At 40.4% G+C, this 13,188-nt stretch overlaps 1 protein-coding gene across 19 annotated transcripts in view; it reads left to right on the top strand.

Moving 5' to 3' along the window:
- The window catches only part of apc (APC regulator of WNT signaling pathway), a 263,910-nt gene extending 251,496 nt beyond the window's left edge, over positions 1 to 12,414 (top strand). For 18 of the 19 annotated variants that reach the window (XM_038805089.1, XM_038805090.1, XM_038805085.1 and 15 more), the window contains one exon: positions 4,879 to 11,518. In XM_038805089.1, the coding sequence (XP_038661017.1) occupies positions 4,879 to 11,518 (6,640 nt within the window). Of the gene's footprint in view, positions 1 to 4,878 lie in introns of all 19 variants that reach the window. The other variant, XM_038805088.1, reaches the window with a different exon arrangement.
- The last annotated feature ends 774 nt before the right edge of the window (positions 12,415 to 13,188 follow it).

Raw genomic sequence — 13,188 nt, 5'->3', positions numbered from 1 at the left:
CAAATTTATCCAAAAAAAAACCAAATGAATAAATTATCAACAAGATTTAAATTTTTGGGGGCAGCACAGTGGTTAGCACTGCTGCCTACGCGCTGAGGTCCCGGGTTCAATCGCGGCCCCGGGTCACTGTCTGTGTGGAGTTTGCACATTCTCCCCATGTCTACGTGGGTTTCACCCCCACAACCCAAACATGTGCATGGTAAGTGGATTGGCCACAATAAATTGGGGGAAAAAAATTAGGTACTCTAAATTTATTTTTTTTAAAGATTGCATTTTGTGTAACTTGTACTTAATACAAATCGGGCGGCTCAGTAGCACAGTGGTTAACAGTTGCTTCGCAGCTCCAGGGTCTCAGGTTCAATTTCCTGGCTTGGGTCCCTGTCTGTGCGGAATCTGCACGTTCTCCCCATGTCTGCATGTTTCCTCTGGGTGCTCCGGTTTCCTTCCACAGTCCAAAGATGTACAGGTTAGGTTGATTGGCCATGCTAATTTGCTCTTAGGTTAGGTAGGGTTGCTGGGTTACGGGATAGGTGGAGGTATGGGTTTCAGTAGGGTGCTCTTTCCAAGAGCCGGTGCAGGCTCTAAGGGCCGAATGGCCTCCTTCTGCACTGTAAATTCTATGATTCTATGAAATCCGAGCTGATATAAATTAATAATGAATTGACAGGTATATTATGATTGGTACAAACTATAGATTGCACAAATAGCAAATACAGCAAAAACTATCTCGTGAGAATACAAGCAATTGCATCACTTCCTGGTCAAATACGACACCATGAACAATCTCAGTCTTTCCAACTCTGCCTCCACTACATTGGATCTCTAACTATTCCCACTCAATGGATCTGTTACTTGAGTCACCTATAACAGTAGCTCCACCCTTCCAAGTTCTCCGGAGACATTTGTCAGCCAAATGACATTCTGCTACAAAGCATCCTAAGCTAGGTTCACTATAGTCTTTATTGCACAGATTCTCTAGAGACCCCTTTAGCTGATCCTTTAACCACCTTTGTTAAATGGTCTTGTCGGCTCTGGCAAAACTGAAGCATAACATTAGAATTCCAATTCACAATCTCTGCTCGAACCACAGCTCCTTGTAAATGTGCCTTCTCCGTTCTTCCCCTGTTGCGACTCCTTTGTCTCAGACCACACAGCGTCCGTATCATACTTCCTGTTGGCACAGCTTGCCGGTCAAGAATCACATGGACTGTTATTTCTTATTATGCAAGAAAATTACAATTGATCTCTTTGCAATTGATCAAACATTATTTTATTTTATTTATTTTTTAAAATTTAGAGTGCCCAATTCTTTTTTTCCAATTATGGGACAATTTAGCGTGGCCAATCTACCTACCCTACACATGTTTTGGGTTTGTTGCGGTGAGACCCACGCAGACACGGACAGAATGTGCAAACTCCACAAGGTCAGTGACCCGGGGCCGTGATCAAACCCGGGTCTTCGGCGCCGTGACTCAAACATTATTTTAAAACTATTACAGATTCAATTGTTATTTTAAAGAAATTATAATTTATTTTGCTGTCCTGCTTCCAGGTCCAACAATCTGTCCACGAGTGAGGAGCTGAAGGAAATCAGTATTAGTAGTGAAATGGTTTTAGGGAAATTAATGTGATTTGAAAGTGGATAAATCTCCAGGGCCTGATAATCTTCATCCCAGAGTATTTAAGGAAGTGGCCCTAGAAATAGTAGATAGATTGGTGGTCATTTTCCAAACTTCTTTGGACTCTGAAATTGTTCCTACATATTGGAGATAGCTAATATAAACCCGCTATTCAAAAAAGGAGGTAGAGAGAAAACCGAACTATAGACCAGTGAGCCTAACGTCGGTAGTAGGGAAATTGCTAGAGTCCATTATCAAGGATTTCATTGCACAGAATTTGGAAAGCAGTGGTACAATCAGACAAAGTCAGCATGGATTTACGAAAGTAAATTATGCTTGACAAATCTTCTAGCATTCTTTGAAGATGTAACCAGTAGACCAGGGAGAACCAGTGGCTGTGGTTTATTTAGGCTTTCAGGAGGCTTTCAACAATGTCTCGCATAGCAGATTGCTTTGTAAAAAGCGCATGGGATTGCAGGCAGTGACTAGTGGGGTACCGCAAGGATCTGTAATAGGACCCCAACTGTTCATATTATATATTAATGATTTGGACAAGGAAATTGAGATTGGGGACTAGGTCAGTTTGGATTATATTCATTGGGGTTTAGAAGAGTGAGAGGGGATCTCACAGAAACTTTAAAAATTCTAACAGGAATAGACATGGTAGATTCAGAAAGAAAGTTCCCGATGGTGGGGGTGTCCAGAACTAGGGGTCATAGTTTGAGGATAAGGGGTAAACCTTATAGGATTGAGGTGAAGAGATGTTTCTTCACCAAGAGAGCGGTGAATCTGTGGAATTCACTACCACAGAGAGTAGTTGAGGCCAAAACATATGATTTCAAGAAGCGATTAGATAAAGCCCTTGGAGCTAAAGGGATCAAGGGATATGGGGGAAGTCAGGATCAGGGTATTGAATTTGATGATCAACCATGAATGGCGGAACAGGCTCAAAGGGCCAAATGGCGTACTCCTTCTGTTTTCTATTCATGTTTCTATGTATTTCTATGTAAATAGCATTTATGAATTTCAAACCTGAGACTGACCTGATCCCTCACTTACTAAACCCATAAACAAATGATGTGGATTACAAAAGAATGAAACTGATTCTGCAAGAAATCTTACAAGCACACATCCACAAATATATATCACAATTTTCAAAAACTTAAATTGGTTAATAAAGCTCTTATTGAAAAATATTTCTGTGCTGGAAGCAAGTGCATGTATATCACTCAAATAGATTTAGGTTGGATCTCTCAGCTCAACATGCAGTTTTGGGTACTGCTCAATTTACAATTTTTGATAGCACAGAATCTTAAATTTAGAACAGTTTTCTGATGCACAAAATATACTTCATAATACATTCAGCTTCTGCTCAATGCTAAAGTAGGCTTCCATATTCAAGCCCACACTTCCTTTAATACTATAATTTTTGGCCTTAGCGCAGTTTTTAAAAAAATAGTTCATGGGATGTCCTTTGAACTGAGTGGCCTGTTTGGCTATTTCAGAGGGCTTTTAAGAGTCACCACATTGCTGTGGATCTGGAGTCGTATGTAGGTCAGACCAGGTAAGGATGGCAGATTTTCTTCCCTAAAGGACATTAGTGAACCAAGTGGGTGAACAGGAGGAATGAGGAATTCCATCAACCAGAGGGTGGTAAATCTGTGGAACTCTGCCACAGAAGGCTGTGGAGGCCAATTCACTGAGTGTCTTTAAGACAGAGATAGATAAGTTATTGATTAATAAGGGGATCAGGGGTTATGGGGAGAAGGCAGGAGAATGGGGATGAGAAAATATCAGCCATGATTGAATGGCAGAGCAGACTCGATGGGCCAAGTGGCCTAATTCTGCTCCTATGTCTTATGGTCTATGAGTTTTTATGACAAACATTTCAAGGTCATCATTATACTTTTGTTTTAAGTCCAGATATTATTGAATTCAAATTGCACCATCTGCCATGGTGGGAGTGAACCCAGGTCCCCAGGCATTACCCTGGGTCTCTGGATTACTAGTCCAGTGACAATACCACTTTGCCATTCTTACATCTGAGATGTGAACTGAAGATATAACAGTTCCATGGCACAATTTAATAAAGAACCGGAGATTTTATCTTGTCCTTACAGACTTCCATGCCTCAACCAATAGCAAAAAAAAATCATCTGATCATTTATCTGATTTCTTTTTGAGGCACCTTATTGACATGAAAGGTGCATTTTTTTTAATTAATGAGGCCTTAAATTGCTGGGGCTATACTGAAAATGTTTTGGGTCTATGTAGCTTCTGATTTCTGCAAAAGATTGAAAAGCACCCTACTGACAAACCACATCAGTCAGTCTCAAACTAATTTGAAATGATTGCAAGGTGTATTTATTTACAGAAGCAAGAATAAATGATTAAATAAAATGACACAGCCCTTAATTCACATTGATGTTTAAGGCTAAAGAAAAAAAGTATTTTGAATTTCTTGATATTGTTTCATGGCAACATGGAAGACAATTTGATTCCGTGGATATAAAATCAATATAGAACAAATGTTGGAAATCTGAAATAAAAACAGATTGGTGGAAAATCTCAGCAGATGAGGTATCATCTGTGGAGAGAGAAATGAAAGTCAGCAACTTTAGTCTCTCACTTCAGATCCTGCCTGATCTACGGAGAATTTCCTCTTTTTATTTCATTATTTCTTTTTATATGCCTCCCAATGATTTGGACATATGGCTTTACCTGATGAATTTTTAAAAATGACTTATTATCTTTATTCATTCTGGGAAGTCTCAGCATACAGACCTGTCAACGGAAATAAATTCTTGCCTCCCAGAGACCTAACCACAGCTACAGGGCAAAGATTCCCTACAATAGGAAACAGCTTTATTGCAGAATGCCTCTTGTAAGGCAACCTCCATAAATAATGGCTTTGTCTATTTCTTGCAAAATAAAACTTACAACATTATAAGTCCACCCCACTCTGCCTAACTTTACACTGCGTTCTTTCCCCTTCCCTATTCATCATCGCCCCCCCCTCCCCACCACACACTTTGCCCCTTCTATCCTAGTCTCCCACCCCACAAAGCACTTCAAGATTGTATTCAAATTAATTTGAAAGGACAGTCCACATAAATAATCTGAGACTGTTTAACACATTATTCTTATTTTCTTGGGCTTTTTTTGCCTTGATTGAAATTATTATAAGCTAGTGTGTATTTAGTTTGTAAATTGTTTTATAAATAATTCTGTTTTCTACATAATTCTGTTTTCTACTCAGACAAATTCTACGAGGAAACAATTGCCTGCAGACGTTGCTACAGCACTTAAAATCACACAGCTTGACAATAGTTAGCAATGCATGTGGAACCCTTTGGAATCTCTCTGCACGAAATGCCAAGGATCAGGAATCTTTGTGGGACATGGGAGCAGTCAGCATGCTCAAAAATCTAATTCATTCTAAACACAAAATGATTGCTATGGGAAGTGCTGCAGCTTTGAGGAACCTAATGGCCAACAGGCCTACTAAATACAAAGATGCCAACATTATGTCCCCAGGATCAAGTCTACCATCTCTGCATGTTCGAAAACAAAAGGCTCTAGAAGCAGAGCTGGATGCTCAACAATTATCAGAGACTTTTGATAATATTGATAATTTGAGTCCCAAAACATCCCATCGCAACAGACAAAGACACAAGCAAGGCAGATACAGTGAGTATGTTTTGGACTCTGGAAGGCATAATGATGATGGGGTATGCAGGTCAGAGAGTTTCAACACTGGAAATTTGACTGTACTGTCACCATACATGACTTCTTCAATGTTACCGGGTTCATCAAGAGACAGCAGGGGGAGTGTAGACAGTTCCAGAGCAGAAAAGGACCGAAGTGCAGAAAGAGATCGAAGAGGAACAGATGCTGCTTCCTTTCCTATTTCATCTGATAATGTGCCAGATCCTTTGAAAAGAATTGGGAGACAGATTCCTACCACTGCAGCTCAAATAGCAAAGGTGATGGAAGAGGTATCAAGTATGCATTTATCGTCCGAGGACAGAAATTCAGCATCTGCTTCTGACCTACATTGTATGCCAGAGGACAGGACTGCAATGAGACGAGCATCATCATCTCATCCCAATTCAAACATTTTTAACTATGCTAAACCGGAAAACTCCAACAGAGCCAGTTCTATGCCTTATGGGAAAATGGAGTACAGGCGGTCATCAAATGATAGCTTGAATAGTGTTAGCAGCAGTGATGGCTATGGGAAAAGAGGGCAGATGAAACCATCAATAGAGTCCTACTCAGAGGATGATGAAAGCAAATTCTGCAATTATGAAAAATATCCAGCTGATCTTGCCAACAAAATTCACAATGCTAATCATTTAGATGACAATGACGCAGAATTAGACACACCAATTAATTACAGTCTTAAATATTCAGACGAACAGTTAAACTCTGGCCGACAGAGTCCGTCACAAAATGAACAGTGGGCACGGCAAAAGCATGTTGTGGAAGAAGAGATGAAAAGGAATGAACATAAACAGACCAGAACTCAACCCTCTGAATATTCTATCTACTGTGAAAGTACCTGCAGTGGGGATGAAACACATATTAAATTCCAACCTCGATTTGGTCAGTCAGATTGCTCTTACAGCACCAGGACACATAACAAGTCAGAGCAAATTAGAGTAGATCCGGAGCACAGAATGAACCAGAAAGTTAATCCATCTCTTTGCCAGGTAGATGATTATGAAGATGACAAACCAACCAACTACAGTGAACGGTACTCTGAAGAAGAGCAGCACGAGGAAGAAGAGGACAGGCCCACGAATTATAGTATAAAGTTTACAGAGGAAGAACACCACATTGAACAGCCAATTGATTACAGTTTAAAGTATTCCTCAGAAATTCCCCCACCTTCGCAGAAGCAATCTTTTATGTATTCAAAAGGTCCTTTGATTCAAGACACAACAAAGGATCATACAGCATCAAGTTGTGGAAACTCGCCAAGTTCCAAAATTACATCTTCACAACAGAGGCGACTTCACCCTAGCTCTGCACAAGGTAGAACAACGACCACTCCTGCAGTACAAAAATCATCCACATGTAAGGCTCCTTCAATTAACCAAGAAACTATGCAGACTTATTGTGTAGAGGATACTCCCATTTGCTTTTCAAGATGTAGTTCATTATCATCTCTGTCATCAGAGGATGAAATGGAAGGACGTGGTCAAGTTAAACATGTATCAGATGATGGAACCGCTTTGCAGATTATAGACCTTAAGGAAAGTCATGGACAGTTATCTGCTGAGGCAACAATAGGTGAAGGTTCCTCTGCTTCGCAGCATACACGAATGAAGCAAATTCGACTGCAGGCCACCAATGTGTCTCAACCTGATGTTTCTAGGCAGAAAGCTGTTGAATTCTCTTCAGGTGCCAAATCACCATCCAAGAGTGGAGCACAGACCCCTAAAAGCCCACCAGAGCACTATGTGCAGGAAACTCCTTTGGTGTTCAGCAGATGCAGTTCAGTCAGTTCACTGGGGAGTTTTGAAAGTCAGTCAATTGCCAGTTCCATTCAGAGTGAACCCTGCAGTGAAATGGTGAGTGGAGTTATAAGCCCAAGTGATCTTCCAGACAGCCCAGGGCAGACAATGCCTCCTAGCAGAAGTAAAACTCCACCACCGCAACCAGCTCAACTAAAGAGAGATGCACATAAGATCAAGGATCAAACCAATGCTAAAAGCCGAGACACTAGCCAACGGCAAGAGGTTGTGAATGCAGCAGTCCAAAGAGTCCAAGTTCCTCAGGATGGTGATAGCCTGATGCATTTTGCCACAGAAAACACTCCAGATGGATTTTCTTGTGCATCAAGTTTAAGCGCTCTGAGCCTTGATGAGCCATTTATTCAGAAAGATCTTGAGCTCAGAGTAATGCCTCCTGTTTATGAAGATGATCATAGGAGTGAAGAACTTGATAAAGAAGAACATACAAGTGTGAGAAATAAATGTAAAACAGAGAAAGCTGCAGAACCTGAGAAAGATATACTCGAAGATGATGATGATGACGACATTGATATCTTAGAAGAATGCATAAATTCAGCCATGCCAACTAAATCTTCCAGTAAAGCAAAGAAAACTGCTGCTAGTACAACATCACGGATACCACCACCTGTAGCAAGGAAACCAAGTCAGTTGCCTGTATACAAATTGCTTTCTAATCAAAATAGAGTCCATGCTCAAAAGCATGTCAGTTTTAACCACGACATATTTAGGGAAGATATGCCTCGAGTCTACTGTGTTGAAGGAACTCCAATAAACTTTTCAACAGCTACATCTCTAAGTGACCTTACTATTGAGTCGCCTCCAAATGAGTTGGCAAATTCAGAAGGCATTCGATCTGAATCTGCAATGATGGAGAAAAGAGATACTATCCCAACAGAAGGCAGGAGTATGGATGATGCTGAGATAGCAAAAGGTCTCAATCCTGCTCAGCCAGGGCAAGATGATAAATCTGAGGAAGGTGATATTTTAGCTGAATGTATAAACTCTGCTATGCCAAAAGGAAAGAGCCATAAACCCTATAGAATTAAAAAAATGTTGAATCAAATGCAACATGCATCGACATCTGCGAACAATACAAATCAACAAGAGGCTGAGAAAAGGAAACCAACATCTCCAGTGAAACCATTGTCTCAGAACACTGAATTCAAAGCACGTTCATTACAGCAAACATCTATTCCTGATCCTCAAAGTAGCTTTTCTGCTGAAGGCAACTGCATAGAACACAGAAAACACACGGAAAAGGCTAACAAAAGGCAAACCACAAAAAATGCTGCTGGGGATTTTCAAGATAAACCACCAAGTAATGATAACCGTATTCGTGGAGGTTTTGTATTTGACTCCCCACATCATTATACTCCAATTGAAGGAACTCCATATTGTTTTTCACGGAATGATTCACTGAGCTCACTGGACTTTGATGATGATGATACCGATCTTTCAAAAGAGAAAGCAGAACTAAAAAAAGAGAAAGGCAAAAAAGACAAAACTTATAATGATGTAAAAAATTGTAACAACGAACAAATTCCTAACAGTCAGCAACCCACTGATAGAATATCGCCAGGTCAAAAATCCTTAGTAAGCAGAGGTCAGTCAAAATCTGCATCACAGAGGCAGGCCGTTTTCTCCCAAACACCAAAAGACAGCAACGACCGAGAAACAGTTACAGATGAGAAAATGCAGAATTTTGCCATTGAAGATACTCCTGTCTGCTTTTCTCGTAATTCATCCTTAAGCTCTCTCAGTGATATTGACCAAGAGAATAATAATAAAAAGGCAACACAGCATAGAGAACAGGGAGAGCAGACAAATAGTCAAGCTGCAGTTAACAGACCTCCAGCCTCTGGCTATGCACCCAAATCATTTCATGTTGAAGACACACCTGTGTGCTTTTCCAGAAATAGCTCCCTTAGCTCTCTCAGCATTGACTCTGAAGATGACCTTCTACAAGAATGTATAAGTTCGGCTATGCCAAAAAAGAAAAAGCACCTTGCGAAAGGCAAGAATAACTGGGAAAATACAGGAAGTGATACTTCAGCATCAATAGATGAGGCAGATGAGCCTATGAATTTAAGAGAACAAGTACAAAGCCCTATTTCAGAACAGGCCTTTTCTCCAGATTCTGAAAGCTTTGACTGGAAAGCCATTCAAGAGGGTGCTAATTCTATAGTAAGTAGCTTGCATCAAGCTGCTGCTTGCCTATCAAGACAGGGTTCTTCTGATTCTGACTCCATTCTATCACTTAAATCTGGGATTTCCTTAGGATCGCCATTTCACCTTACACCTGACCAGGAAGAAAAACCATTCAGTTCCAATAAAGGCCCTAAAATTGTCAAACCTGGAGAGAAAATCACCAGTGATAACAAAAAGAATGAGGAGGAAAATGTTAAAGCTATTCGAGGAGGAAAAAGGGTATATAAAAGTTTAATAACTGGGAAGGCCCGTTCAAATGTTGAGACAGCTTCCAGTCATCCAAAACACACTCAACAGGCACACATGCCTATGATCTCGCGTGGAAGGACCATGATTCACATACCTGGTGTAAGGAACAGCTCACCTAGCACCAGCCCTATTCCGAAGATGCCACCAAAAAATACAACCTCTAAAAGTCCAAGCCCAGGGCAACATTCAAATAATTCACCAAGAAGCATTAAAGCACCAATAAAATCAGAATCAAGCCCATTAGGCAAGCAAACTGGTGCTCAGGGGGCATCAAGCAGCAAAGGACCTTCTAGGTCAGGATCTAGAGATTCTACTCCTTCCAGACCATCCCAACAGTCACTGTCGAGACCAATGCAGTCTCCTGGTCGAAATTCCATATCTCCAGGAAGAAATGGGATCAGCCCTTCCAATAAGATATCGCAACTGCCAAGGACATCGTCTCCAAGTACTGCCTCAGCTAAACCTTCAGGATCAGGAAGGATGCCTTACACATCTCCTGGTAGATCAATGAGTCAGCAGGGCACCGCAAAGCAAACAGGTCTAGGAAAGGGCACACCATCTATTACAAGAAGTGAATCTAATTCTAAGGGGCTAAGTCAAAGTGCCAGTAGCTCTGTACCAGGTAAACGAGTGGAACTGTCAAGAATGTCTTCAACAAAGTCAAGTGGCAGTGAATCTGACCGATCTGAAAGACCGACATTAATGCGTCAATCAACTTTTATAAAGGAAACCCCAAGTCCAACATTGCGGAGAAAATTAGAAGAGTCCACTTCTTTTGAATCTTTGTCACCACCTTCTAGGTCTGCATCACCAACTAGATCACAAACTCAAACTCCAGTTTTAAGTCCAACTCAGCATCTAGATGGGATACCCAGTCATTTACCAAATCAAACCAGCAGCTGGAGAAAAGTACCTCCAAATCAGAATCTCTCAGTGGAACATCTTGAAGGGAGGCCTATGCGGAAACATGACATAGCTCGTTCTCATTCTGAAAGCCCTTCAAGGCTTCCTGTAAATAGATCAGGTACATGGAAGCGAGAACATAGCAAACATTCTTCATCTCTTCCTCGAGTTAGCACATGGCGACGCACAGGGAGTTCTTCATCAATCCTGTCAGCTTCTTCAGAATCTAGTGAAAAGGCTAAAAGTGAAGATGAAAAACCACATCAAGGGAATTTTGCACATGGTAATAAACATACCAAGGAAAACCCAGCTCCTTTGAGGGGAACTTGGAGAAAAATTAAAGATAATGAAATTTCACAAATGAACAACCACCCTCCTAATTCTTCAGCTTCAAATAGTGTTGAATCCAAACATTTAGTTTACCAGATGGCACCTCCTGTGTCAAAGACTGAGGATGTGTGGGTGAGAATTGAGGACTGCCCAATAAACAATCCTCGGCCTGGAAAATCTCCAACAGGTAATACACCTCCAGTTATCGATGATGTGCCTGAAAAGTTGCTTTTAAGTGATGAAGAAGGCTCAGGTGATGGACAGAACAAACCAGCTTCAGAACATAGAACTCCTCATGGTGTAAGAATGGAAAAATGTTTAAATTCATTTACGCAGTTGGATAGCCCAGAGAAAAAGTCAACAGAAACGAAATGTGCTGTGAACAGTTCTGCTATCTCACCAGAAATTGAGGCCACAGTTGTCACCGAGCGTACACCTTTTAGTTCAAACAGCTCAAGCAAGCACAACTCACCTAGTGGTACTGTGGCTGCAAGAGTAACTCCTTTCAATTATGTACCCAGTCCTCGTAAAAGTAGCACAGATAACAGTTCCACACGGCCATCACAAATACCAACACCTGTAAACAACAACAAGAGAAAGGAGAGCTCTAAACCTGAAACCACAGAGTCTAGTGGAAATCAAAGCCCGAAACGACATTCTGGATCATATTTAGTAACTTCTGTTTGAAATAACTGTGGTTGTAGAAAATCAATTTATGATGTATGATTTTGGCACAATTACCTGAATGAGTGGTTTTACAAGAAATATTGATCAACTTGGAAGCATTTGTAAATATCTCTACTTTTTTTCTCTTTGCCGAGGGTCTTAGTTAAGGAAGCCATATTGATAGGGAACAATATAGATGCTGGTGGATATTTGGCAGATGCTTTTGATTAGGAGGTTTGAAATTATTCCTGCAAGTCATAAAACCAACACATTGTACAGTCAGTTTTACTTGTATTATGTATTAAGAGTTCATGCCATAATCCCTTATGTATTGCTTGGCTTATATAACTTAAAATACTTGGAACGTGTCTAGGTAAGTCCATTAAAACGTATCAATCTTGTTCAACATTTTAATAGCAACAAAATGGTCAGGGAGTTTTAAAAATTAGAAATTAATTACATACATGCAAAAAAGTGAATGAAATGAGTATTAATATTACATGTTAGTAATTGTGAAGTATCCTAACCCTCTAAGCAATCATGCAGCTGTGAAATTCACAGCCCTATGATTTCTGCTGCAACAACCTTCCCCAGCCTGCTCTTCTGCATGATCAGATTGGATGGTATGTTGTTTGAAGCAATGACTCTAATTCTGTGATCACATGATGTGCATAGATAGCTAAGGTGTATTAATATACACTGCTGTGTGTGTGCTGCAAAAAGAGATTGTCTGTAACCTTGCAGCTTTGGACTGGAGCATTTTCTCCTGATCTAGATTCTAGTAGTTAGGGCCATTGCTATGCTGTAACTTGTTGTATATTGTTATTTGAGGTGAGATGGCTACTCTTTTATGAATGAGACAGAATTGTTTCCGAAGAACTAAATGAAAATTTCAAAATAAATTATTACTGTATGTATTTTTGTGTCAGTTGAATTTTTGTGTATACACCTTACACAGAAGAAAAGCAGATTTTTTTAAATGCGATTTTTGGGCTCACTTATTAAAGAACTATAGGGCAACACGGTGGCGCAGTGGGTTAGCCCTGCAGCCTCACGGCGCCGAGGTCCCAGGTTCGATCCCGACTCTGGGTCACTGTCTGTGTGGAGTTTGCACATTCTCCCCGTGTTTGCGTGGGTTTCACCCCCACAACCCAAAGATGTGCAGGGTAGGTGGATTGGCCACGCTAAATTGCCCCTTAATTGGAAAAAATGAATTGGCTACTCTAAATTTATTTATTTTTTTAAATTAAAGAGCTTTAGTGTGAGTTACTAGGGAAAAATTATGACTCCATGACTTGATGATGGACAATCAGCAATGAAAGCTTGTAATATGAAGGAAGCCAGCCATCCATCATCTCTGTGCAGCTCTTTTCTAGAGCAATCCTAAACTAATCCAGTCTAACTTCCTCGCTGGGAGCTTTTACCTATTTTTTCTCTTTGAGGATGTAATCATCTTCTGACTTGAACACAATGTTAACCTGTTTCATCTTCTAACAACCCTTACTGTAAAAAAAAAAAAAAAAATTCTCCCGTGTCCTCAATCTCTTTAGACTGATTTTACATTATTATTGTCATGGTGGAGGAGATTGAAAGGTTAAGGGAGAAGTTGGAGAGAGACATAATTTGTTGTTATTCGTTGTTTGGAAACTGACTCTGTGGATCATGTCACCAAGGAGCAGGAAAAGTAGAAA

The sequence above is a fragment of the Scyliorhinus canicula genome, chromosome 8, assembly GCF_902713615.1.
Source record: "Scyliorhinus canicula chromosome 8, sScyCan1.1, whole genome shotgun sequence".
Classification (NCBI taxonomy): domain Eukaryota; kingdom Metazoa; phylum Chordata; class Chondrichthyes; order Carcharhiniformes; family Scyliorhinidae; genus Scyliorhinus; species Scyliorhinus canicula.
Note: the sequence above shows the minus strand (reverse complement) of the source record. Positions and strands in the feature narration are given on the sequence as shown.